General features: G+C 47.6%; 1 protein-coding gene across 4 annotated transcripts in view; it reads left to right on the top strand.

Moving 5' to 3' along the window:
- HK2 (hexokinase 2) overlaps positions 1–23,283 on the top strand; it is an 80,777-nt gene extending 57,494 nt beyond the window's left edge. For 3 of the 4 annotated variants that reach the window (XM_070234710.1, XM_023618373.2, XM_023618374.2), the window contains exons 4-18: positions 2,604–2,723; positions 3,364–3,459; positions 4,286–4,385; positions 4,690–4,873; positions 7,492–7,647; positions 8,868–9,101; positions 9,753–10,057; positions 11,424–11,572; positions 11,831–11,950; positions 15,378–15,473; positions 15,962–16,061; positions 16,160–16,343; positions 17,266–17,421; positions 18,701–18,934; positions 20,776–23,283. In XM_070234710.1, coding sequence (XP_070090811.1) covers positions 2,604–2,723; positions 3,364–3,459; positions 4,286–4,385; positions 4,690–4,873; positions 7,492–7,647; positions 8,868–9,101; positions 9,753–10,057; positions 11,424–11,572; positions 11,831–11,950; positions 15,378–15,473; positions 15,962–16,061; positions 16,160–16,343; positions 17,266–17,421; positions 18,701–18,934; positions 20,776–20,920 — 2,379 coding nt within the window. In that variant the 3' untranslated portion in view covers positions 20,921–23,283. 4 annotated transcript variants of the gene reach the window in all.
- The last annotated feature ends 1,136 nt before the right edge of the window (positions 23,284–24,419 follow it).

The following is a 24,419-nucleotide window of genomic DNA, read 5'->3' as shown; positions in this document are numbered from 1 at the left end:
CTAAAAGTGGCAGCAAACACTTGGTAAAAGAAGGAAATTCAGAGTGGCTTTTTTAGTGGCGGGATTACTGGTGTTTTTTCCCCTGTATTTGATCTCAGGTATCAATCTTTTACTTGGAAGAAAACCAATAGATTTTTAAAATAAAATTTAGTTAAAACCAAGACCAAATCACCAAACCTAACACTTGCAAAGGTTTTTAAAGCTGTGAACCTGGCAGTGTGGGTCCCTGGATGAAATCTGTCTTTCAGTACACGAACTTCCACTTGAGAGCAGTGAATTACAAATTGTAGTAGCAGCCACTTAAGATTTGTAAAGTGCATCTTGTGGGAACGGGAACGAGCAGATTCTCAGACCGATAGGGAAAAGGAAACTTGTCTAACTTCATAAAATGGTGCCCTCTGAGCCTTTTTATGGCAGGAAGGTGTTGACTTTTCCTCCCAGTATCTTATCCCTAGATCATCAGCTAACAGAAAAGGAGATAGTCGTCCAATTAAGGAAGCAGATGGTTTCCTCTTCCCCACTTTGAAAAAAGTGTAGGTTTTTCTAATCCAGCTCTGTCCAATAGAACTTTCCCGCAATGGTGGAACTGTTCTGTATCTGCTGTGTGCAATATGGTAGCCACTACCTACCTGTGGCATAGAGCACTTGAAATATGGCTAATGTGATTGAGGAAGTGACTTAATTTTTTGAAATTCTAGTTAAATGAAGTAGCCACAGATAGCTAGTGGCTAGTGTATTGGGCAGTGCGTTATTTAATGCCTCTTCACTGCCTCTCTGTTTTTTCTGTCTCCTGTTGGCAGCACAGTTGGAAAGGGAGTCGTGATCAGGGCTGGGTGAGGGGACACCATTTTGCTTTTCCCCCATCTAAAGCTTCCCCTCCCCCCATCTCCGATGATTGGCCTTATCTCTTTGCACAGCTTCTGCAATTTCCTTTTTTTTGGATAAAAACTATAGGTACTAACGATCATTTTGGCTAGAGTACCAGGAAGAAGGTGCTGGGAATTTGTTTAACCATCCGTGAATTTGGCTCTGATCGAATTCCCAACAGAACGGAACTTGTTGAGTATCTATCTCGAAACCCTATTTACATATTAAAATACTTGACCTCTGCTCAAGGGAGTTGGCACTTTTGTGTTGTTGACCTTTTAGTGAGAGAATCCTGTCCTTGCCCAGCCTTTGCTCTTGAGAATGTTTTGGTTTGGAGATTGAGAGTTTCAGCAGCAGCTGAGGTTAATTTTTGCATGTGATCAGACAGAGGGACAGGATTGATGCAGGAAGTTCAGTTAGAGCTGGCCCCCTTCTAGATGGGGGTGGCCATGTCTTCCTGGATCCCTCCCAATGAGCATACTCCAGACATCTGGGGAACAGTGGGCCTTTCAGCCTACCCTGCCACACCCAACCTCTCACTTCCTTTGTAAATGCAAAGACTTTTCATGGTTTAGTGCAGTGGTTCTCAAAGGACTGCTTCTGGATCACTTGGAGGTCTCCCCCGCAACAGTTTCAGAGTCAGCAGATTTTTAGGGCTCTAGAATTTGCATTTATAACATGAAGACGGTGATGCTGCTGGGAACCCAAAAGTTTAGTGGAATATTCCTTGCTTCTGCCTGGAGAGGAAAAGGAATATTTCCTCCATCTCCCTTGGCTTTTAGATTTTGTCATCTGGTCAACCTGGCCCTTGGAATCTGCTCACTTTGGCCGCTGCTTACTTTTTGCACCAGAATGCTCCTGGCCTCAGCCTCTAAGCATCTGGAGGAGTCACCAACTTCTCTTTGAGGATGTTGAGTGGGCAAGAAGGAAGCCATGGGGCTGTGGGCTTTGGGACTGATTGAAAGCCTGGATGATTGTGAATACAGCTTTTTCTTAGGCTTAGGATTTTTCTTTGGAGTTAGCGTGGTCACAGGTGTGAGGCTACCCATCCACAAAACCCTATTTATTCTTCAGCGCTCTTCATGGTATTCCATTTTGAAGTTAGAAGATGAAGATAACTTCTTTGAATTGCCCCAAAGAAATTAGTTTTCTAGATTGGAGGAAAAATATAAAAGTTACTTGTTTTGTTGAGTTCGTTCATAGAATGCCAAAAGAGAATGTCCCACCCACTCCCCCAGTCACAGGAGACAGGCATGCTAAAATACTTCTTGGCAGTGAGATGGGCTGCCCTTTCTGGTAAAATAAGATGGGCTGCCCTTTCTGGTAAGATAATCAGCTGTGCCTTCATGTCAAGGGGGCTTCTGACAGGGCCACCAAAGGATGTTCTGTTGCCAGGGCATGTGATGACTTTCTGATTGGCTTTGGCTATGATTACCCCTGCCTCATGGGGTTATTTTGACAGTAGTTTGGATAAATGGTTTCAGTGGAAGACCATATTTAGCAAGCACTAACTAGTGTTAAGCCCTTGTCAGTATTGACTCATTTAATCCATTTGGTAACTCTCTGAAGGCAGGACAGTTATCACCCCCATTTTGTAGATGAGCAAAGTAATGCTTCAGAGGGGGATACATATCTTGTACACATTGGGTTAGTTCCTTTCTGAGCCCAAAGTCCATGCTCTTAATCTGTATGCTTTTCTGACTCCCTGCTCATCTTCCTTTATCGTGTACCCTTAGCTGTTTGACCACATTGCCGGATGCCTGGCCAACTTCATGGATAAGCTACAAATCAAAGACAAGAAGCTCCCCTTGGGTTTTACCTTCTCGTTCCCCTGCATCCAAACGAAACTGGACGAGGTAAGATGAGTTCTTCCGACACTTTGATTCCTTCATTCTTTGGCCTGGGAGGACTGGGAGGAACTCTGAGCCACCGGCTTCTGTGGTGTTGGAGGCCACTCTGATGGACTGCATGGATGATGTTTGAGTATTGAGAGTTCTGTCCTCTGGGTGAGTATATGTCAGTGTGAGGGGATGGTGAGGAAGTATCAGAGAAGGGGGTCTTTATCACTCTTCCCTCAGAGAATGACGTGCAACCCCACATACATTGCATATTATCTTTATCCCTCTTAGGGAAACAGGAATGAGAAATTAGTCAGGAACTCCTTTGATCTAAAGTGTTACGATAATGATCCTTGGAGGAAAGATGTCTGGGGAGTTAGTGATGTGAGCATACAAGTATCTTATTTTGGCAGTTCTAGAGCCTTCTCCTTCTACTTCTTGGGGGCAGTAAATCATGAAAGAATCATTCAGTGAATCTCCTTTCTTGGTCTTTGACAGGGCCCAAGTTTTTCCTTCCTAGGCTCTCCAGGAAACAATACACAAATTCAATCATGACTTGAGTTTATCCCCATGACAGGAGTCTCCTAATGATGATTAGATGAGGGATGTGGTCTGAGTTTTGTGAGGAATTAATGTTCGTTCCGTCGTCCTTTTCCAGAGTTTCCTAGTCTCTTGGACCAAGGGGTTCAAGTCTAGGGGTGTAGAAGGGAGAGATGTGGTAACTCTGATCCGGAAGGCCATCCAGAGGAGAGGGGTGAGTGGGGACAGCAGGGGTGGGAAGGTGGGAGCTTGGGGTCTGGGGGATCTTTACATTCTTTTGGGTACACTCTGAAGTCTTTCCCTGACCTCAAATCAACACAGGAATCTTTTGTGGTTCTTAAAGAGAGATTTTCTTTTCTTTTTCCCTGCTATGTTTACCCAATAATCTTTATTTTATTTTTTATCTTTTTCCAGTTTTATGGAGATATAATTGACATACAGCTCTGTATAAGTTTAAGGTGTGCTACATAATGACTTTACTTACATATATTGCAAAATGTTTATCACACCGCTAATCTTATCTATGGTCAGATGCCTTTGGGGTCTTCAGATTAGCATGATGGATAAATAATCTTAGTCTTGGTGCAAGAAAAACCCTTTAGTTCTTAACCTGAAGAAGACTTGAATATCATTTTCAAGTAAGAAAGTTGGGATGATGTTGGCATTAGGGTGGAATGAGGCAGAGAGAGGACAAGACCTTCTGGGAAGGAGAAAGAGAGAAAGAAAAGAAAAAAGAGAAAGAGAAGACAGTGATGACAATACGGGCTCTTCTTAGTGTAGTGATGGCTGTGAACTAGATTACAGGGGCTGGTGTCAGGAAAGTCTTCCATGTTGAGGACAAGCAGGGTGGGGAGGGACATGCATTATTAGATTGGATCTGGACCTGATTTCCAGCTCTAATCTTTGGCTTTGAGTGGGGTTACTTAAGGGGGCAGCCCTATTGCCCTTGAGCTGTGTGTCTCACTGCTCTTTCTCTCCATCTTCCCATCTGTAACCTTTCTGTGATGATGACGGTCAGAGCCCCCCTTTTGTCCCCACAGGACTTTGATATTGATATTGTGGCCATGGTGAATGACACAGTTGCGACCATGATGACCTGTGGCTATGATGACCAGAACTGCGAGATTGGTCTCATTGTGGGTGCGTGAACACTGGCCAATGGATGGGGGTGTGGGCTGCAAAGGGAGGAGGGGTCCATGGCCTGGAAGTTCCTTTGTACTTCATATTGGAAGATAATTATGTGTTCACTTTGGAGGGCTGAGCCAGGACTTGTGGAGTTGCGGGGGGTGGTGGATTGGACCATGTTGAGATGCCCTAGGACTCTGCACCAAGGAATCCCAGCCACCCTGGGACACCACTGTCTCAGAACAGTGGAATAAGAGGGAGATGTGGGCTGGGGGAGGACAGTGCAGGTGGGCACTGAGCAGTTTCCTGTTTTGCCCAGGCATGGGCAGCAATGCCTGCTACATGGAAGAGATGCGCTACATCGACACAGTGGAGGGCGACGAGGGGCGGATGTGTATCAACATGGAGTGGGGGGCCTTTGGGGACGATGGCACACTCGACGACATCCGCACTGAGTTTGACCAGGAGATCGACATGGGCTCCCTGAACCCTGGGCAGCAACTGTGAGCAAGCCCCTGTGGGCGGTGGGCTTGAGGGGTGGGCTCAGGAACTGAAGTGGGAGCTGGCCAGGGCCGGGGAGTGGTTCTCATTTTTGCTTTGCAGTCTCATGTCCCTGAAAGGTTGCCAAGGCACCCACTGGTTATGGGAATTTTGTGCTTATTACACACATTGTGACTGTAAGTTGCTGAGAGGGCTCTAAAAAAGATAGAGCAAGTGGACAAACCAGATTTTAGATAATTGTTTGGCTCTGTCCTTCAGAACAGTCACGTTGGAAGGTCATATTCTGAGTCTCAGTGTGTAGCCCTGCTCTTGCTTTCCACCTTCAATTTGTAAGTTGTCTGTAGAAACAGTTTGTGAGCCACATGAGAAAAGTGTTGAGATGGCCAAGATTAGGGCCTCTGAAAGCTCCTTTTGTGCCTCCCCTCCCCATCACTGCCCAGACGATGAGGCTGACAGTTGGCTCCTAGTTCCTGGCTGAGGCTCTGATTCAGACCTCTAGCAGAGCTACCTGTGAGCCACGCTGGACCCCACAGAGTCCCAGAGCCTCCTGTCCCAGCTGTAGGCAGACCCAAGGCCTGTGGAAAAGTTGGCTAAGGAGCCTCCTTGGCCACCTTCCCAGGACCTGTGGCCCAGCCAAGGTCCTGGAGTAGACAGGAGGGGCTCTGACATTTTGGACCCTGACTCTTCCGCCTGGCCAGACTTGGTTTTTAGTTACTTTTGACGCTTACAAAACATTATTTCACTCTCACAAACATTTGCTTAATGTCCCTATTAAGATCTTGAAACAGGGGTTGCTGCAAGCTCTGAAGGCAACTGCAAAATGTTTTGAGCCATTCAGGCCCTCTCTGGTCTTGTTGCTGTGGCTGTTCCAGGAAAGCTTCTAGCACAGATCTCTGCTTGGAGAGGAAAATTCAACCCTATAAACCAGCTCCATGAGGAGGAGACTCTTTTTTTACAGGGAGAGTCCTTGCTCCCTCAAAGCATGGTTAAGTCACAAGTTTCTCTCACATGTTGAAACGTGAGTCCATTTACTTATAACTTTCATAGGAAGACGCCGGCCGTGTCTGCCATGGCTGGTGGGAAATTTATGGACTGAAAAGTCACTAATTCAATGCCTGCCTCCATGAATGAGGCACACCCAAGCCATTCCAAGGAGCCATATGCTCTTTGAAGTGTCAGAAGACAGAATTGCCAACCCAGCCTTGGCACCAGAACACCAGCTTAGCCTTAGACAAATCAAAGGCTAGGAGGACATAGACCAAAGTGTCAGCTGTGGGAGCCCTGAAGTCATTGTTAGACTCGAGTTGGAACTTTTTTTTCACTCTTTGTATGCTCCTAAATAGATATTTTCCAAATGTTGGCTGGAAAAAATGTTTTTAATAACTTGAATAAAAGCTTTTATAAACCACCCATACTGCGGAGCCCCGCTGGCCCCCTCCCCTGTCTCCCATAGAACCAGCTATTTTGAAGAAGGTGCAGATGCAGACACAGGAGTTCCTTACTGTCGAGGCCGGGCTGCCTCGCAGATGGTGTGCCTCTGCTGGTGCTTAAACATTTTAAATGCATCCACCGCTCAACCAATTATTTTGCCAGCTCTCCACTTAGCTCCAATTCTGCCTATACCTGGCTTTGGGTCTTGAGTATGTCACTTCCTGAGGGCCTGGCTTCCTGTCTTGTAGATTGCACCAGGTGATGCCAGAATCCCTTCCACACCCCTGTTCTAGACCTTGCTGAAGCCCCGCCTAGTTAGTGACCACAGGCCCTGGGTGCCTCCTCTCTCTTGGACCCAGATCCTTTCTGATACATCAAGAAAGGGCCTTCTTTGCCAAAAAGAATTATATGGGGTTGGTTTCACCTAGTCTGAGCCAGAAAGACTGTATTCTAAAGAAAACAGTGTCACCTAGTGTTGAAAAAATAAATTGCCTGACTGCCCTCTCTGCTTGGGGGCCTGTCTCTGCCTTTCTCAAACATGCCTTTATCTTGTCACTTGCCTGCCCGGAAACTTCCAACGTGTCTCACTCCCAGATTCCTGAGACCACCTGACATTTAGAGCTCCTTCTCGTCTGTCCCAACTTGCCCATCTAATCTTGCCCATCGCCCCGGGGCCCTGGGTTGTTTTCATAGGAATCCACAAATGGCCTTGCAAGGGGAGGGACAGTGTGAGGTGAGGAGCTGTTGGGCCTGTGCCCCAAATTTAATCAGATTGATCTTTTTCTCTTATAAACAAACATTGAGATTCTAGATAAGGTTTCATTTTCAAAAAGCATTTCCTTGCTAGGGAAAAATTTTTAAAAATCACTACCCTACATGTAACTTACTTTACCTCAAATTCAGATTGTTCCAGAATGTTCCACATTCCCTGGATGTTTAGTTCGGCTGTTAAAGGCCCATCCTTCTCCGTGGTTCAAGGCCCACTCTCCTGCAGAGACAGCCCAAGCTCCTCAGCTCCTCCAGCCCCTCCTGAGCGGTCACTTCTCCACTCATCTCATTCCTAGTCATTGCCACACAAGTTCACGCTTAACTGTGCCTCAGCCTCACGTGTGTGCATGTTGCCTCCGCAGGGAAGTTACGAGTTCATGGATGGCAGGGACTTCATCTTTTGGTCTGTATCTCCCTGCAGATTTGAGAAGATGATCAGTGGGATGTACATGGGGGAACTGGTGAGGCTCATCCTGGTGAAGATGGTCAAGGAGGAGCTGCTTTTCAGGGGGAAGCTCAGTCCAGAACTCCTCACCACGGGCCGCTTTGAGACCAAAGACGTTTCAGAAATTGAAGGGTAAGCTTCCGGGTCCTTCTCTGTTCACTGGGTCCCCGGAAGAGTGGACAGGCAGCTGGGGAATGAGAAAGAGGTCCTGGCCCTTGACCCTTCATATGTGGACAGCAGGAGGTTCTCACCCACTCTGGGTCATGGCGGGCCTTTGGCTTGACTTCACTCACCAGGTTGTCTCCACTCTCGTCTGTTTTGAGCATGCTGTCTGCTAAAGTGACTCACAGTGCCAGAAAGGATTGGCATTCCTGCCTGGCATGGCGGAGAGTGGCGAGAGCCTGGCTTACGACTGCTGGAGGCTCCCAGTGGGCCCCTTCATGACTCACTTGCATCTACTTCCTTTCCCTTCTCCTTTAGCTCTGACATTTCATTCTTTATTGGTGATTCTCAAAAGGGGCTCTATCCTGACCCCTGCTTCTTAGCAGAAAAATGCATCTTTGGGCGACCCCGAGATTTACCCATTTAATTCCAACAAGGAGAACTGAGGCCTGCATTTTCACAGAGCAGCGGAGGTGGGAGTGAGGATGGTCTTAATTTTTGTCTTTCGGTTAACGGTATCCAAAGAGTTGGGCCTAGTTTCCTATCTTGAGACTTCCACTTGTCGCTTGAGGAGGCCCTGCTGTTTCAGGGGCCACACGGTGGAGAGGAGATGATTTTGGTGCTAAAGGGAGCAGCGAAACTGTTCAAACGACTTGAAGTGGGAACTCTTGAATGAACTGTGCCTACTTGTTAACTCTGAGGGGGTGACAGTCCTATTTGTGAAGCACTTAGTTCCCCTGAGAAGAGTGCTAATCCCATAGCACCAGCCCTTTGTCACCATCCTTAGCACAAGTGAAGGCAGTGCCCACTCGGTTGTGAAATGCAGTAGAGCACAGACTCACACCCACACAGCTCAGTGCACAAAGCTCTGAGAACAGGGCCTTGTCCTTATATACTCTGTGTGTAAGAAATATTAGTTTTTCTCATCAGGGAAAAAGGTATATCTGAAGCACTGAGGGTGTATGTGTGTGTGTGTGTGTGTCTGGGAGAGGAGCCTCAAGTTGGCCCTGTTGTGTTTTCCCCCCTCTTGTTCTACCCACCATATGTAGGCGGAGCGAAGTGAGTATCTGCCCTCCCTGGGAGATGGCGTGTGCTGGAGCTGAGGGCTTTCCTTGTCAGCCCACACACCCTTCTCCCACTGGCCACAGTGGGTTGGACACGTGCCCACGAGCTGTCGTTCTGTTTCCCAGGGAGAAGGATGGCATCCAGAAGGCCCGCGAGGTCCTGGTGCGGCTGGGCATGGACCCGACACAGGAGGACTGCGTGGCCACTCACCGGATCTGCCAGATCGTGTCCACGCGCTCAGCCAGCCTGTGCGCGGCCACCCTGGCGGCTGTGCTGCAGCGGATCAAGGAGAACAAGGGCGAGGAGCGGCTGCGCTCCACCATTGGGGTTGATGGCTCCGTCTACAAGAAACACCCTCAGTGAGTTGGTGTTTGGGGACCTATAGAGACTGAGCTCCCAGAGCACTTGGGGATCCCTGAAAGGCTCGGAGTCGGGAGGCCCTGGTGACCATGGCTCAGAGCAGCCGCCACCTGAGCATTTCTGTCTGAACACACCTATTGTCTTTAGTTGTTCAGACACCTTTGGGGTTGTTGGCAGAAACTGGCCAGAAAGAGGCCAAAATCCAGAAAAGCATTTCTGCTTTTTCTGTTTTGGGTCTTTTCCAGGCAGCATCTAATGAAATGAGTGATGAAACATGAATAGTAGTGATGTCAGGATCACCTGATTCCATTGGGCTGCTTTGGCAAAAAGGCTGATGCATTGGGCAGAGGAGCTGTGGCCTGTGGGAAGAGGAGGTCTTGTGTGACCTCATGCAGGGGACTTGGCTTCCTGGAAGGGTCCTTTCCTTTTAGCAAAGGTTAAACCCAGCCAGTGTGATCACCCTTGCCTATGTCAGGTTTTTTACAGTGACCCATGACTTGGGAAGGAGTGGGGAAAGGATGTCAGGGCAGCATCTGCTCCCGCAGGTGCCCTCTGGCATTTGGGCTGAGGTGGGGAGGTGCTGCCCCAACCCTTTGCACCATTGACCTAACTCTGGACACCCATCTCTTACCCCATCTCGGTGACTGCAGTTTTGCTAAGCGTCTGCAGAAGACTGTGCGGCGCCTGGTGCCCAACTGTGACATCCGCTTCCTCTGCTCCGAGGATGGCAGTGGCAAGGGGGCAGCCATGGTGACGGCAGTGGCCTACCGGCTGGCCTACCAGCACCGAGCCCGCCTGAAGACCCTGGAGCCTCTGAAGCTGAGCCGTGAGCAGCTGCTGGAGGTCAAGAGGAGGATGAAGGTAGAAATGGAGCGAGGTCTGAGCAAGGAGACTCATGCCAGTGCCCCTGTCAAGATGCTACCCACCTACGTGTGTGCCACCCCTGATGGCACAGGTACGTGGCAGGGCTGCCACCCAGCTCACCACCGTGGGCCTTTGTCCTGGTGCTGATGCTCTGGGAGGACTCTTAGCTTTAGCATTAGATGTTTGGACCAGAACTTATTTTTCAGCTACAGTAGTAGGAAATCCTAGTGTTCAGTAAGCTTGACCAAGGCATTTCTCTGCTAAAAATTGAACGGTAATAATAGTAAATATTTTTTGAATACTTACTATGTGTCTAATACTTCTCTAAGTATTTTATACATATTAATCCATTTAATCTTTAACTGTTAACAGAGATTAGTAGTTAATTGTGTTTATTAGCAAACTATTGTGTTTGGCATAAAACTGAGGCACAGAGAAATTAAGAAACTTGCCCAAGTTCACACAGCTCGAAAATGGCAGGGCTGGGATTCAAACCCAGGAATTTTGGTTCCAGAGCCATCTCTTATAAGCCCTAGGTCAGGGGTTGGCGAGCTAAGGCCCATGGGCTAAATCTGGCCCACTGCCTATCTTTGTGAATAAAGTTTTATTAGTACACAGCTATGCCCGTTTGTCTATGTATTGTTTATGGCTGCTTTGCACTACCATGGCAAAGTTGTGTGGTTGCCGCAGAGACTATGGCTCATAAGGGCTGAAATATTTACTGCCCAGCCCTTTGCAGAAAAAGATTCCTAACCCTTGGTCTAGGTCTTGCAACCTAAGAAATGGTGGTCTTTCCCAATTCAGAGAAAATGATCGAGGAGGCCAATGTAGCGCCGTTGGTACAGGTTCCAGAAGTAGAGATGGGGACATGGTCCCTGCTCTACCCTCATCTGGCTGCGTGGTCCTGAGCAAGGGACTCAGCCTAGCTCAGCCAGGTTTTGTTCCTCCATCCTAGGGGAACGCAACGCCTCCCTCTCAGGGTGGCCTAAGATTGCATGAGGACTGCATGAGGCACATAGCACATTGTGATTGCCCAGCAAAGGACAGTTTTCTCATTTAAAAAGATTTCCCTTTAATGTCCTTTAAAAAGTAGGACTCTGCTGTTCCTTCTGTATTCTAGAACCTAATGTAAGGTGGCCTTTGATTTAGTACGAGTGGTGTGTTTGGATACTTTTGAGTGTATTGTATCACCATTTCCAGTGTTCTGCAGAGCTCATTGTGACTTCTGGGGCCTCACCACTCGAACTCATTTGAGAACAATAAGGAGCTAGCAGGTCTCTTGTCCTAAGATCTTATTTTCTTTACTGTTAGGTGGAGCTCATAATCCATCACCCCTGAGGTTGTTGAGGGGCTCATGGGAGAGCTCCCCCTTAGAGGAAGGTTCTTTAGGCTGTCACTGTCTGCTGTGGTGAAATGATGATGCCCCAACTCATCATCTTCTCGGGTTTGTTTTCCAGAGAAAGGTGACTTCCTGGCCTTGGACCTTGGGGGTACCAATTTCCGGGTCCTGCTGGTGCGTGTGCGGAACGGAAAGCGACGTGGAGTGGAGATGCACAACAAGATCTACTCCATCCCACAGGATATCATGCATGGCACAGGGGACGAGGTGAGGCAGGGTGGCACCTCCAGGAGGGGACCCCCAGTAGACACCCACTTCTCGCCTGGGGGGACAGTGCTTTCTCTATTCACCCATGGTCCCGGGGACGGCTAGGTGGGCCAGGCCCCTGGCCTGGTCTTTACTTAGGTTTGTGCCTGAGCTTGCTTTTCTCCTGGGTGGAGCTCTCAAGCTTGCACTCAGGCCCTGCAGGGGGCAGCCTGCCCTGGCCACTGTCCTCCTCACTCAGAGCCCACCTCCTCCCTGCAGCTCTTTGACCACATCGTCCAGTGCATCGCCGACTTCCTTGAGTACATGGGCATGAAGGGCGTGTCCCTGCCTCTGGGTTTCACCTTCTCCTTCCCCTGCCAGCAGAACAGACTGGATGAGGTAACAGTGCCTTCCTGGAGGGCTCTTCTGCGGGCTTTATTGACTCCCAACCAGCCGGAGCTTGGAGCAGGGGAGGAAGTCGAGCTGAGAGAAGGAAATGAAAGCCTTCCAGTGTCCAATTGTGAGGGGGGGCCTGTTGATGGGAGTGAGTAAGTCAGAGCTGGTGGAGGTTAAGAAGGTAACAATCTTTAGGATGCTGCTGCTGCTAATCAAAATATCAACAACTAACATTTTTAAAGAACTTGATGCCGGCTACTATTCTAGGCTTCCTATGTGCATTATCTCACTTAACCCTCACAGCAACCATATAAGGTAGATGTTTGTACCCATTTTGCAGAAGAGGAAACAAGTCTATAGAGATAGCAAGTATCTTGCACCAGATCACATAGCTTGGGAGTGGCCAAGCCACGATTAGAGTTCCAGTTTCCTGACACCTGAGCCCATGCTCTCAATTTGCTCCCCTGCTCCTGAGGCCCTTGTTTTGGGCTCAGGATGTTTTCATTTACCTCCTGTGTTTAGATGCCTTGGTGCTTTTCTAGTCACACCTTTGCTTTTCATTCCTTTTCAACTTGCCTTGGATGATGAAGCTGGTGGGTGAAGCTGTGGTGCTCCCAGATATTCTGGACTTGGTGAGTTGGGAAGTGTAGGAGAGCTGAGTAGGCGATGCCTGGGCTTATTCTGGGTCAACAATTGGTGTATTAGATGTCAGAATACTGTTAACTTAAGACTCTGCTCCTCTGTCTCAATCAGTCAGCTAGAAGCTTATATGCATGGTACAAGTGGACAGGATGCTGTGGACGGAGTTGCCGGGGTACAGAGGCTTGGTTCCTGCTTTAGAAGCTTTCAAACAAACTGGGTTGATGAAGCAAGCTCAGAAAAGCCAAAGCTGCTGTTTGGAATGTGGCACCAATGGGATGCTAGAGCCCTGAGGATGTGCAGGGTGATGTTGTTCTGAGCACATCCCTGGAGGGCACGAGGGAGACTTGGATCATCCAAGTCAGAAGAATGAGTTGTTGGGGAAGAAAGGCAGACAGGCCTGGCTGTGTGGAGGAGGGGGTGGAGGAGGACCACGGGGTCCCTGGAATGGCAGCCCTCATGTCGCTCAGCTGAGTTTTGTAAATGCCTCCTGCTCCTCCCCCCTGAGAGTTAAATTCACCCTGTGCACTAGTACAGTTAAGGTTTGGGGATGTCCTGCAGAAACCTTGCCTCATCCAGTATTTCCCAGCCCTTGTTAACCTCTGTCCAGTCTTACTAGTCCAGGGTTGCTCTTAGCTTTTCCAGTTTCTTCGTCTCAGCACATTATTTTTTTCAGTGTCAGTACGTTGGGTTTTCTTTTCTTTTCTTTTTTTTTGAGGAAGATTAGCCCTGAGCAAACATCGGCTGCCAATCCTCCCCTTTTTGCTGAGGAAGACTGGCCCTGAGCTAACATCCTTGCCCATCTTCCTGTACTTTATATGTGGGATGCCAATCACAGCATGGCTTGCCAAGCAGTGCCATGTCCGCATTCGGGATCCGAACCGGGAACCCTGGGCCACCAAAGCGGAACGTGCCCACTTAACTGTTGCGCCACCAGGCTGGCCCCAATACAGTGGGTTTTCAAAGCCTTCTCGTTTGCATCAGTTTGGCAAAGGGAATTATCAAACATGGATAAATATTTATGCAATTTTTAATGAAATATTATTTATTGTAACAAAGAAATTAGAAACAAACCTAATTGTTCAACAGAAATAATAAACTATGAGCCATTTGCTGCCTCCTATCAGCTACTAGTTTTTTGGAAGGAATTTCAATGATATGGGAAAATATGGATGGTACAGCTAGAATAATTTTTTAAAGAAAAGTATAATCTCTATAATATAGAAACATCCCCAAAATGCAATTAATAGGAAAATAGAAACATAACACTCCAGTGTATGTGCTTCTGGGCTGTTCCCACTGAAATATTTTAAAACAGATACTATCTCTCTTTTCATGCTGACACAGATGTATCTTTAAATATTTACCCCTTGGCCCCAAGACATGTTAACTATTTCTGCCTGAACTGTAGGAGTCCAGGTCATCACACTAGATTTTATTCCCTATGTTCTAAGTTTCCATAAGGAGTATGTATGTGTTCAGTCTAGAATTGTAAAAGTTAAGAGCAAATGAAGTTCCATCTGTTGTTCCAACTCTCTGTAACCTGGCTTCTGTTCTGGTGAGATCATCCTGTTGATGGAAAAACCAGCAGGTGCGGAGGCCTGAAGGCCTCAAGCTGCTTTGACTGGCTGGTGGCCTTGGGCGAGTGTCCCCAGCTGTTGGGGCCTCTGCTTGTCTTGTTGTGAAGGACCACATGGAATAATGTCGTTTGCACATTCTGTAAACTTCAAAGTGGCCATACAAAATTTCCTCAGGGATATGAAGCTAATCGGTAGACAGGAAAGTTGGGTGGAGGTCAGCACGCAGTTGTTGATATAGGTGTGTAAACCAGGACACTGTCAGATTGTGCTTTGTTTTTCTGAATCTCCCAGGATCTGAACACAGTGTGACACATCAGGTTGACTTTTGATACCAAACTCCTGGGCCATGAAATGCCAAGCTGATGGGCATGAACTACCGAACAAGGCCTAGAGGAACCATGCAAGCGGGTGGATAGTGAGCACACAGCCCATTTACGGATTTTGGCCTCATGGGAAGGGGGCCAGGGGTCTTTGACACTCGTTCCTTGAGGGCCGTGGCAGCAAAGAGGGAATCCTGGATCAAAACCTGGAACGTTCCTCCCACGTTCAAAGCCACCGTGTATCTGTTCCTCGAGGGCCTTGTGACACGGCGAAGGGCCACACTGGAGGCGAGGGGGCTCCGGGGGACTCCAAGGAGCCTGGAGGGCTCCCCTCCCTGGAGCTGTGGTGAAGCCTAGATGTCACCCCAACTATGGGCAGGGTGCTTGTTCACTCCATACTGGAGTTTGAAATTTAAGAAACACGCACTGACTCCTCTGATGTAAATATAGGACAGGGACAGGGGAAACTGCTTTTCCCAGTGAAGGAAACAAGTGCGTAGAACTTAGTTCCTGGCAGGGGCAGGTGTGTCGTGCTCATGAGCCCATCCATTGGAGTCGGTGGCCCTGGGGGGTGTCCCACTCGTCTCCTCCAAACTGCGGGCCTTGGGCAAGTTACTTGTAAAATAGGCGTGATAACGATAAATATTTCGCAAGGTTGCTGTGAGGGTTAAATGATGTAGCATGTGGGATGTGCTTAGCCCGGTGCCTGTTGCACCTTGGCACTCAATAAATCCAAGCAAGTGGAACAGGTTTAGAATCATTTGTGGGTGAGATGATTGGTTATTAAAGGAAATCTGTGTAACCCGGGAGGTGGAGAACGAGCCACACAGCCGGCCCCTGGGAGTGATTCCTTCTCTGAGACCCTCATCCATGCTCGTGTGTGATTTGTAGAGCATCCTCCTCAAGTGGACTAAAGGCTTCAAGGCGTCTGGCTGCGAGGGCGAGGACGTGGTCACCCTGCTGAAGGAAGCCATCCACCGGCGTGAGGTGGGAGAGATGTGGCCTGAGGCGTGAAATGATCTGTGTTCAGAAAGTTGGGGAGATGTTGAGTGAAGGGCGTTTTGGTTGGGGGGAGAATTAACTAAGTCCTCCAGCAATTCTTGAGTGCCCACTGCGTGTCAAGCCCTGCTCTTGGCACTGGGATTCCAGAGTGACCACGACAGACTCTTGTTCTATAAACAAACCCATGAGCTAATGTCAGGTGCTGTGAAGGAAAATGAAGTTGGGTGAGTGTGCTGGGAAAGAACTCTCTTTTGAATATAAATAAGTAAATAAATAAATATATATAAAATATAGAAATACAAATAACCAGGGAAGGTCTCTGAGGAGGTGACATTTGAGCAGAGACCTGAATGAAAAGAGAGAATGAGCCGTGCCGTATAAGTTTTATTTACATATAAATCTCCTTTGCAAGTGTCCAAAGGGAGAATGTTGTGGTTCATTTGTGGACTGGGGATCTGCTCTTGCCCTCTCAGGAGTTTGACCTGGACGTGGTCGCTGTGGTGAACGACACAGTCGGGACTATGATGACCTGCGGCTATGAAGACCCTCACTGTGAAGTTGGCCTCATCGTTGGTAAGGACCCGGGCTGTCCTTCCTGCATGGGGACCCATGGCCTCAGGTGGGTGGGAGGATGGTGCTAGGTGAGGCCCCGACGTCTCTGTGATTGGCAGGCACGGGCAGCAATGCCTGCTACATGGAGGAGATGCGGAACGTGGAGCTGGTGGAAGGGGAAGAGGGGCGGATGTGTGTTAACACGGAGTGGGGGGCCTTCGGGGACAATGGATGCCTAGACGACTTCTGCACGGAATTTGATGTGGCTGTGGATGAGCTTTCCCTCAACCCTGGCAAACAGAGGTAGGCACCCAAGTACATGTGGACCCTAGTATGTATATCCCAGAACTGGACAGTGACAAGTGAAGAGAATCTGTACAACAGCAAGTCCCAGGATGCTCATTCTCTAGAGATGTTAATAGATGAGGATTTCTTTGGAAAGGGTTTCTTGTCAAATACATCTGGAAAGTTCTAGATTAAGTCCCTTTTCCCCCTGCTGGACTGGACACTTTCAAAGTCCAGTTGGGAAAACAAATCATAACAATTATGTTGCAGGGAGAATTTCATAAGGGGTATTGGTTACACAGGCTGTAGAGCGATGAAAAGACAGAAAGGAGACACTGAGGAGCACAGAGTCAGTATGTGGAAGAAGCAGCCACCCCTCGGGACTGGGAGAGAGTTAAAACCTAGGTCTCGGACTGAGGAACAACACATATCCAGTTGAACCACCTGCTGCCAAAAGACCCTCAAACCCCTGAGTGGTCACCTTCAGTATTAGTGGCCAGGACAGGAGATCTCCAGCTGGCCCTAGTTACTTGAGTGATAATGATTAGGTCGAAAAGAAAGTGTGCCAAGTGCCTGCTGAAGTTAAGGATTAAAACTCTGCGTTCTACTCTTCTCCTGGAAGTGTGGTGGGGTGTGTATTCCTTCTTGAGGAGTCAGGAGTAAGCCTTGGGAAGGAAATGAGCCCAGAAGGTGGGTCCAATCCCAGGGAACCCTGTGGGCCTTGGGCGCTGTGGTCAGTTTCACCAAAGGCTGTGGGTCATCATGTGCAGACACCAGGAATCCTGCCCAAGTGAGTCAACTAGCATTTCCTTTCCCACCAACAGGAATCTGCACACCCTCTACTTTCTAAAGCATTCGGGGTGACTGAGCTGATATGCCCTGTCTCAAAACATCCTACCACCTTCCTACCTAACCTCCATGAACATTACCCCTATTGCAGGTTTGAGAAAATGATGAGTGGCATGTACTTGGGCGAGATTGTCCGCAACATCCTCATCGATTTCACCAAGCGTGGGCTGCTCTTCCGTGGCCGCATCTCAGAGCGGCTCAAGACAAGGGGAATCTTCGAAACCAAGTTCCTGTCTCAGATTGAGAGGTGAGAATTCAAGGCCCAGGGTAGGGTGGGCCGGTATCCTCCTTCTCGTGGTCAGACAAGCTGAAGGATTTCCATAGCTCAAGTAAGACCAGGGTGTGCCTTACACAGAGGTTAGTTTAGCAGCTAACACATTCACATCTATAGTGTTTATTTAAAGTACTTTATGGAGAGTTGGCATTTTAAGGGAAAATATATAACATTCTCATGAAAAATCATGCTACAGAACTGGCATGAGCCCAGGCGAAGTAGTATTGTTGGGTTAGACCAAATATCAAAGTTGGAAAGATACCTGCTCATAAGATGCAAATTGGACTGCACAGAGGAAGATAACCTATGAAAGCACTTATGCTTCCCTGGAAGGTTCTTCTTAACTGCTGGCTGCAGTGGTAAGGCAACCGAGATTGAGTGAAGGTGGCATGTCAGGCATTGAAGAAACAGGCCATGCAGTGGGAGGCTCATTAAAGCAAAGCATCCTCCTGCAGTCTAATGGTGGAGAAGTCTGCTCCAAATGAGAATGCTGAATTTCAGAGCCCCTTAAAGATTCATGCTGTGTGGTTGCTCTCAGGCGTATAGAAAAACAGGAACTGGACGACTGCCATGAGTGGGGCCCTAGGCTGTCTGCACCGGTGACTAGAAAGAATATGTCCTACCGTGTCTATGTGCATGAAGATAACTCCAGGGTTCTCAAATAATTCTCTTTATATGATAGGGTCCATTTTCTCCCTGCAGTTTTATTAGTGTTTGTTTCATAAATAGTGCACAAGTAGATTTCAGAGCGGCCCGGGGTGGGGGGGGGGGGGGGTGGGTAGAAATAGAATAGGATCTGACGTTGGTTGGTGATGCTTGTCCTGCCAACCTGTGAGCAGCAATGAGAGAATAGACATGGATGAGCCTTGCAGCTGCCACATACGAGCACTGTCTTAGCTTTATTGTTTCCAGCTGAGTGGAAGACAGAGACAGTGAATTTCCTTTTGTTCTGAGTATCGGTTTTCTGGTAGCAGTGCCCAAACTTGCCTGGGCAAAGTGGAACAGGTTGCTGTTTCTTTGTATTCCTCTCACACTCGGGAAGAGTCTGTGTGGTCCAGTGGGATGAGCCCTGGTTCCTGAACTGAGTTCAAGAACGAGAGCCGCCTTGCAGGGCAGTGGCCTTTATGCCCAGCTCCCAGATAGCCAGGCCTCCATGGAACCTCTCCTGAGAAAGGAGCAGGCCCCTGGAGCGGTGGGCCACCAGCCCCTCCTGGTGCGTGACTGACCACTTGCTGTCTCCCTCCCACCTCAGTGACTGCCTGGCGCTGCAGCAGGTCCGTGCCATTCTACAGCACTTGGGGCTCGAGAGCACCTGCGACGACAGCATCATCGTCAAGGAGGTGTGCACCGTGGTGGCACAGAGGGCAGCCCAGCTCTGTGGTGCAGGCATGGCGGCGGTGGTGGATAAAATACGAGAAAACCGCGGGCTGGACACTCTCAAAGTGACAGTGGGCGTGGACGGGACCCTCTACAAGCTACATCCTCAGTGAGTTCCTGACCTCCACCCTACCTGTCCATCTTTGTCCCTCTGTCTCTTCGTTCCTTCCTGTTTTCCCTTCTCTCTCTGCACTTTAGAGCAAATAACCAGGCATTCCAGAGTGTATATGATGTGTACACTACAGATTAAAGATGAATAACCAGAGGTAGGCCTGTGTTCCCCACCAGCTCGGAAGTCCCCTGTGAGCCCCTCCCCAATTGTACCCTTCAGTCTCCCTGCCAGGGGTGGGTGCTCTGGTAACTGTCCCTTGCTCCCTTCTCCCCACGTATCTAGGACCACATCTGCGTTGTTTAGTTTTACTAAATTTTGAACTTACCATAAGGGGAATCATATGGCATCTCTTCTTTTGTGACTGACTTTTCTCACACAACACTTATGGTTTGAGATGCATCCACACTGAAGTATGCACTTGTAGTTTGTTAATTTTCAAAGCTGTATAGTGTACCTTTGAATGAGTATACTATAGTTTATTCTATTGCTAATGGATATTTGGGTCATTTCTAAATTTTGACTATTACAAACAGTGCTCCTCTGAACATTCTAGTAAATGTATGCCGGAACTCTGGAGCAAGATCTTTTCTACAGTCTAGAGTGAGGGCCGTTAGACTACAGCCACGACTGCTTTTGTAAATAAAGTTTTATTGGAATGCAGCCATGCCCACTCGTTGATGTACTGTCTATGGTTGCTTTGAGCTACAGTGGCAGAGTAGGCGCAACAGACTACATGACCCACAAAACTGGAAGTGTCTACTGTCTGGCCCTTCATAGAAAAAGTTTCCCCCCACCCCCTAGTATGAAAGTACTGAATTCTCTTTTCCTTGTCTTTCTCCATCTCTCTTCTCCTTTCTCTCCTCTCATCACCATTTCTCTTCTCCCTTCTTCACTCATTTGCATATGTTTTGAATAAGTCATTTTGAAGTCAGGAAGTGCCTCAATCCCTTTCCCCTGAAAGCTTTTCAGCTCAAAGTTAAAAGAATAGAGCTGTGCCCCTGGCCTGGGCACCTGGAGTGAGGATGGGGACACTCCTTGATTGAATTGTTGCCTGCTCTCACCATGATTGTCTCAAGGAGCTAAGAGACATGACCAGAGTCTACAGTTAGTGAAAAGAGTAGACCTTGAGAAGTTCCAGGTCCCTTTTCTTGATGATTAGTGTCCCTGTGAAAATAGGAGCCTCAGTCCCAGATGAGGATTGGGAGGGAGACAGAAGCCTGAGCCACAGCACTGGGGCTTGGTCTTGCAGATGGGGAGGGGCATCCTGACCCTGCTGTGTTGGGGCACATGATGACTATCCCTTTCTCTAGTCTCATATTGAAAAGATCTGTGATCACCGAAGTGTCCCAATAGCAACCCTGAAGCCTGCTCCTTTTGCCTTTAATGCCATTTGGGTTAGATGTGAGTCTGATTGAGTCAATACCCCTGGAAAATAGAACATCACATGCGTGAGGCTTGGTCCTTCCCTTTGGAGATATGAACAGGTTATGCACTTCTGCAAGGCACACGGTGGCGTCCATGACTGTTGAAGTTCTCTTTCACTGATTGGTTTTAAGAGCACAATTTCCCAGAATCTCTGACAGTTGTCCCACAGTTGAATCTTAGCTCCCCATTTGCCCCCTGCGACATAGAATCTGGGCATGTTGCTAGCCTCTCCAAGCCTTGGTTTTCTGATACAAAATACATAGTAAGTGTTTCATATGTAGTGGCTGTCATCCTCTTCCTCATGTTAATTATTCCTGGGTTCTCAGCATCACTTCTTAGGGTCTTATCTCTGAGGACACAAATCAGTCATAACTAAGGTGTTTTTTTCTGTGTCTTCCTCCCAACTTTTCCAGCTTTGCCAAAGTCATGCGTGAGACAGTGAAGGACCTGGCTCCGAAATGTGACGTGTCCTTCCTCGAGTCAGAGGACGGCAGTGGGAAGGGGGCGGCTCTCATCACTGCCGTGGCCTGCCGCATCCGTGAGGCTGGACAGCGATAGAGTCCCTGAAATCGGACGGGACTTCCGGTTCCCCCTCCTTCCTGCTTTAAATTATAGATGCCATCCCCCGTGGCAGAGACAGACCCCTCGGCTTTTACTTGGCAGAGAGGACCCTATCAGATTGGGTTTTATCTCTGTGTATACTCACTGTAGAGTTTGGTGCCCAAGCCTTGGCCCTCCTGAGATCAATACAGTTTGAAGTAAGGATTTGCTCACACCTATCGCAACTGTTCCCATTGGTTCTCTTAAAACTTAAAACAAATTTTAACCTTTAGTAATCCCGTTGGCCAAATTCCACATTCCTGTGTGATCCTACAGGATGGGGACAATAATGAAAACATACAGTTGCTTCACCTGGGACCCTGAACACGACATTTCTAGGTGGAGAATGTCCCTGGCACGGAGATTGAGACTGTTTTTCCTCTCAGAGATCTATGAGGTCTCCACTAACTTGAGCCTGATTCTCCCACAGCAGAAGGTGGGGGAAGGAGGGGTGGCAATAGGATTCACCTTTGGCGGCCCCTCTTCAACCTCATCTGCAAGCGTATGCCTGGTGGGTTCCAGCAGATGCTCTTCCTGGAATGGAAGCATCCTGAGTCTGAGCAAGCAAAACCAAAGCCAAGAGCTGATACTTCCTGCCGAGTGGGCTTGTTGTCGCATCTCCTTGTGGGTTCCTGAGTCATCCATGAGCAATAGACCTTTGGGGGGAGGGGAACTTTTTGGTCTGTTTTTAAAATTTTTCCTGAGAAGTGGAAACACTGTATTTTCATTTTAATTTATGTTTCAAATTTGTTTCATTCGTGAAGTACATCTGCTCCTTCATCTTGATACTGTATGTAGCAATCAATTGTATGTAATGTATTTATATGTTAATTTGTTATGTATATAGATACATGGGGGCTCTTCAGACTTGGCCTCACTGGTAGTTCAGTGTAGTTAAAGGATGGAAGGTGAAGATACTGACTGCTTACTAAAAATACCTCATTCGCCTGCGGGAAGAGAAGAGAAGACTCTTCAGGGTGAGTGAGCGGCCGAGTAGCTCCTTCCCGGCTCCTCATTTCCCTGCAGACTTGGACACTCGGAAGGCAGCTGCGAGGGAGGAAGTGAAGGAGGTCGGGCCTTTGGGTTGAAGAAACACAGCAACTGGCTGCTCTGTCCAGAGACTTTCCTGGGGCAATATTACACGGGATGTTAACCAAAGGAAACTGAGATCGTTTCAAACAGACTCACTGTTTAGGAATCTTTATTCTTAGGCAGCCAGGAGTCTTTTAAAGACAAGACAAAGGAAGCCACTAAAAACATTTTTTAAAAATTGTGTCTAACTGTTGATAGCAAACCAAAACAAAACAATGAAACAATCATACAAATAAAACCTCAGGGACAACACTTTCGGTGGATTCGTGCCCTCCTAGCAAAATTGGTGTGTTTTGTAAATGTTTTACAAGAAGTGTTGTCCGAGGCCTTCTCTAGGCTGAGCTGTTTTTTATACTCAGTGTTTATATTTTAAACTGCTGGGGTTGGGGTGGGGGTGGGAGTGGCATAAAACCCCTCCTTTTCAAAAGTGTAGTTAATTCTGAATCTGAAGACCCACATCTGCCCTAAAATGTGTACACTCACACACATTATACCTGAATACTACACGATAAAGAGGGAATGGTCTTGTAACATTACAGAGTAGGATACAAAAATCAAAAGAGCAAGATGGAAAGACACGACTCAATAGCACCCAATTTTCTTTCTTTCTTTTTTTGTTGAGGAAGATTCGCCCTGAACTAACATCTGTTGCCAGTCTTCCTCTGTTTTGTATGTGGACTGCCGCCGCAGCATGGCCACCAACAGTGGTGTAGGTCCGTGCCCGGGAACCGAACCCAGGTCGCCGAAGCGGAGCACACCAAACTTAACCACTATGCCATTGGGCTGGCTCCAGTAGCAAACAATTTTTGTACATTTACACAACTTATACTGAGAACAGTGTCTAGATTGGTGTCTCACTAAAGGATGGCTGAGGAATAGAGATGAACTTTTACTTTTAAACTTGGAAATTAGGCACCATTTATGCAATTGCACTCTTTTTAAAGGTAGAGCTGTGCGTGTGGCTATGTGTTCTTGGCTTCCAGAAAGGAACGCCGGCAACTGCATTTTGGATGTTTGTGTTCTCACGATTAGGTGACAGTTCCTTGCTGACGCTGCTTTGCCTGATGTAAATACAGTGAATCTCATCTCCATCTTTGGGACGTTTTGAATAGTGGGTCATCTCAAATCCTCACATTCAGTCTAGTGAAGATGTCTGTACAATAAAGAACTAGTTGAATTAACTATGTGATGTTAACTATTATTAATAAATTTTAACATTTTTCAAAATATTCAAAGTGTGATTCCTGAGCATTTTCAAGAGGGCAGTCATCTTTGGGGCATATTAGTACTTCCTGGCCAGTATGAGTAATTTACGGGTGTTGTGATTTTGACTGTATGTGCTTGAGAGGCGTGTGGCCAAGACTTGGCCTTGACCCCAGATATTTCTCTTCCCAGAAACTCAGTCTCACTGCAACTGGAAGATGACATTTCCTAGGCCATCTTTGATCTAGATTTCAAGCACCACTGAAGAACCAGAGCTGGTGCTGCAGTCTGCTGTTTGGCTGAGATGTAGCTGAACCCTCAAGGGCTCTGGCTGGTCTCTATAGCCATATGCGATGCACACTCAGGATATACAGTCATGCGCCGCATAACGACATTTCAGTCAATGATGGACCACATGGCCAACGGTGGTCCCGTAAGATTAGTACTGTATAGTCTAAGTGTGTAGCAGGCTATACCTTCTAGGTTTGTGTGAGTACACTGATCGCACAACAACAAAGTCGCCTAACGATGCATTTCTTAGAACGTATCCCTGCCGTCATGGGACGCATGACTTATATGAACATCTAAAACCCACCTGCCTCTGTCCTCTCCTTAATAAGCAAAACATAAATCTGGGAAATAAATTCCTCAAAAGTCCCTAGTGACACCCACTGACGTCGATACTTGACATTAACAGGGAGGAAGCTGACCAAGGCTAAAAGGACACTAGAGATCGCCAAAACAAAATTTGGCCTTCCTCATGGTGAAGAAATTAAAATTTGACCCTGTTTTTCCGATTTAAGATTGGTGAAATTATGGGCCCGTTCTCATATGCTACTGGTGGGAGTGAGAGTTGGTACAACCATTTCAGAGGGAAATTGGTCATATGCATCAAGAGCATGTTTTGTGTAATTTTCTAGAAATTTGTGCGGAAGAAATACACATAGTTGGGGTCTCAGATTTAGCTTTAAGGGTATTGGTTACTGTATGGCTTCTAATAAAAAAGGGGACCTCCATACAGCGGGTCTGTCCCCCAGTGTCAGGGTCCAGCCAGTAAGACAATTCGCTCTAGTTATTTAAAGGAGATTTTACACAGGGACTTGGTTATACATAGCCACACAGAAGGGCCCCAGAGATTAGCAACATCCAGAAAAAAAAAAAA

This window comes from Equus caballus, chromosome 15 (assembly GCF_041296265.1).
Source record: "Equus caballus isolate H_3958 breed thoroughbred chromosome 15, TB-T2T, whole genome shotgun sequence".
In the NCBI taxonomy this organism is placed as follows: Eukaryota; Metazoa; Chordata; class Mammalia; order Perissodactyla; family Equidae; genus Equus; species Equus caballus.
The sequence above is the reverse complement of the archived record's forward strand: the minus strand, read 5'-3'. Positions and strand labels throughout refer to the sequence as shown.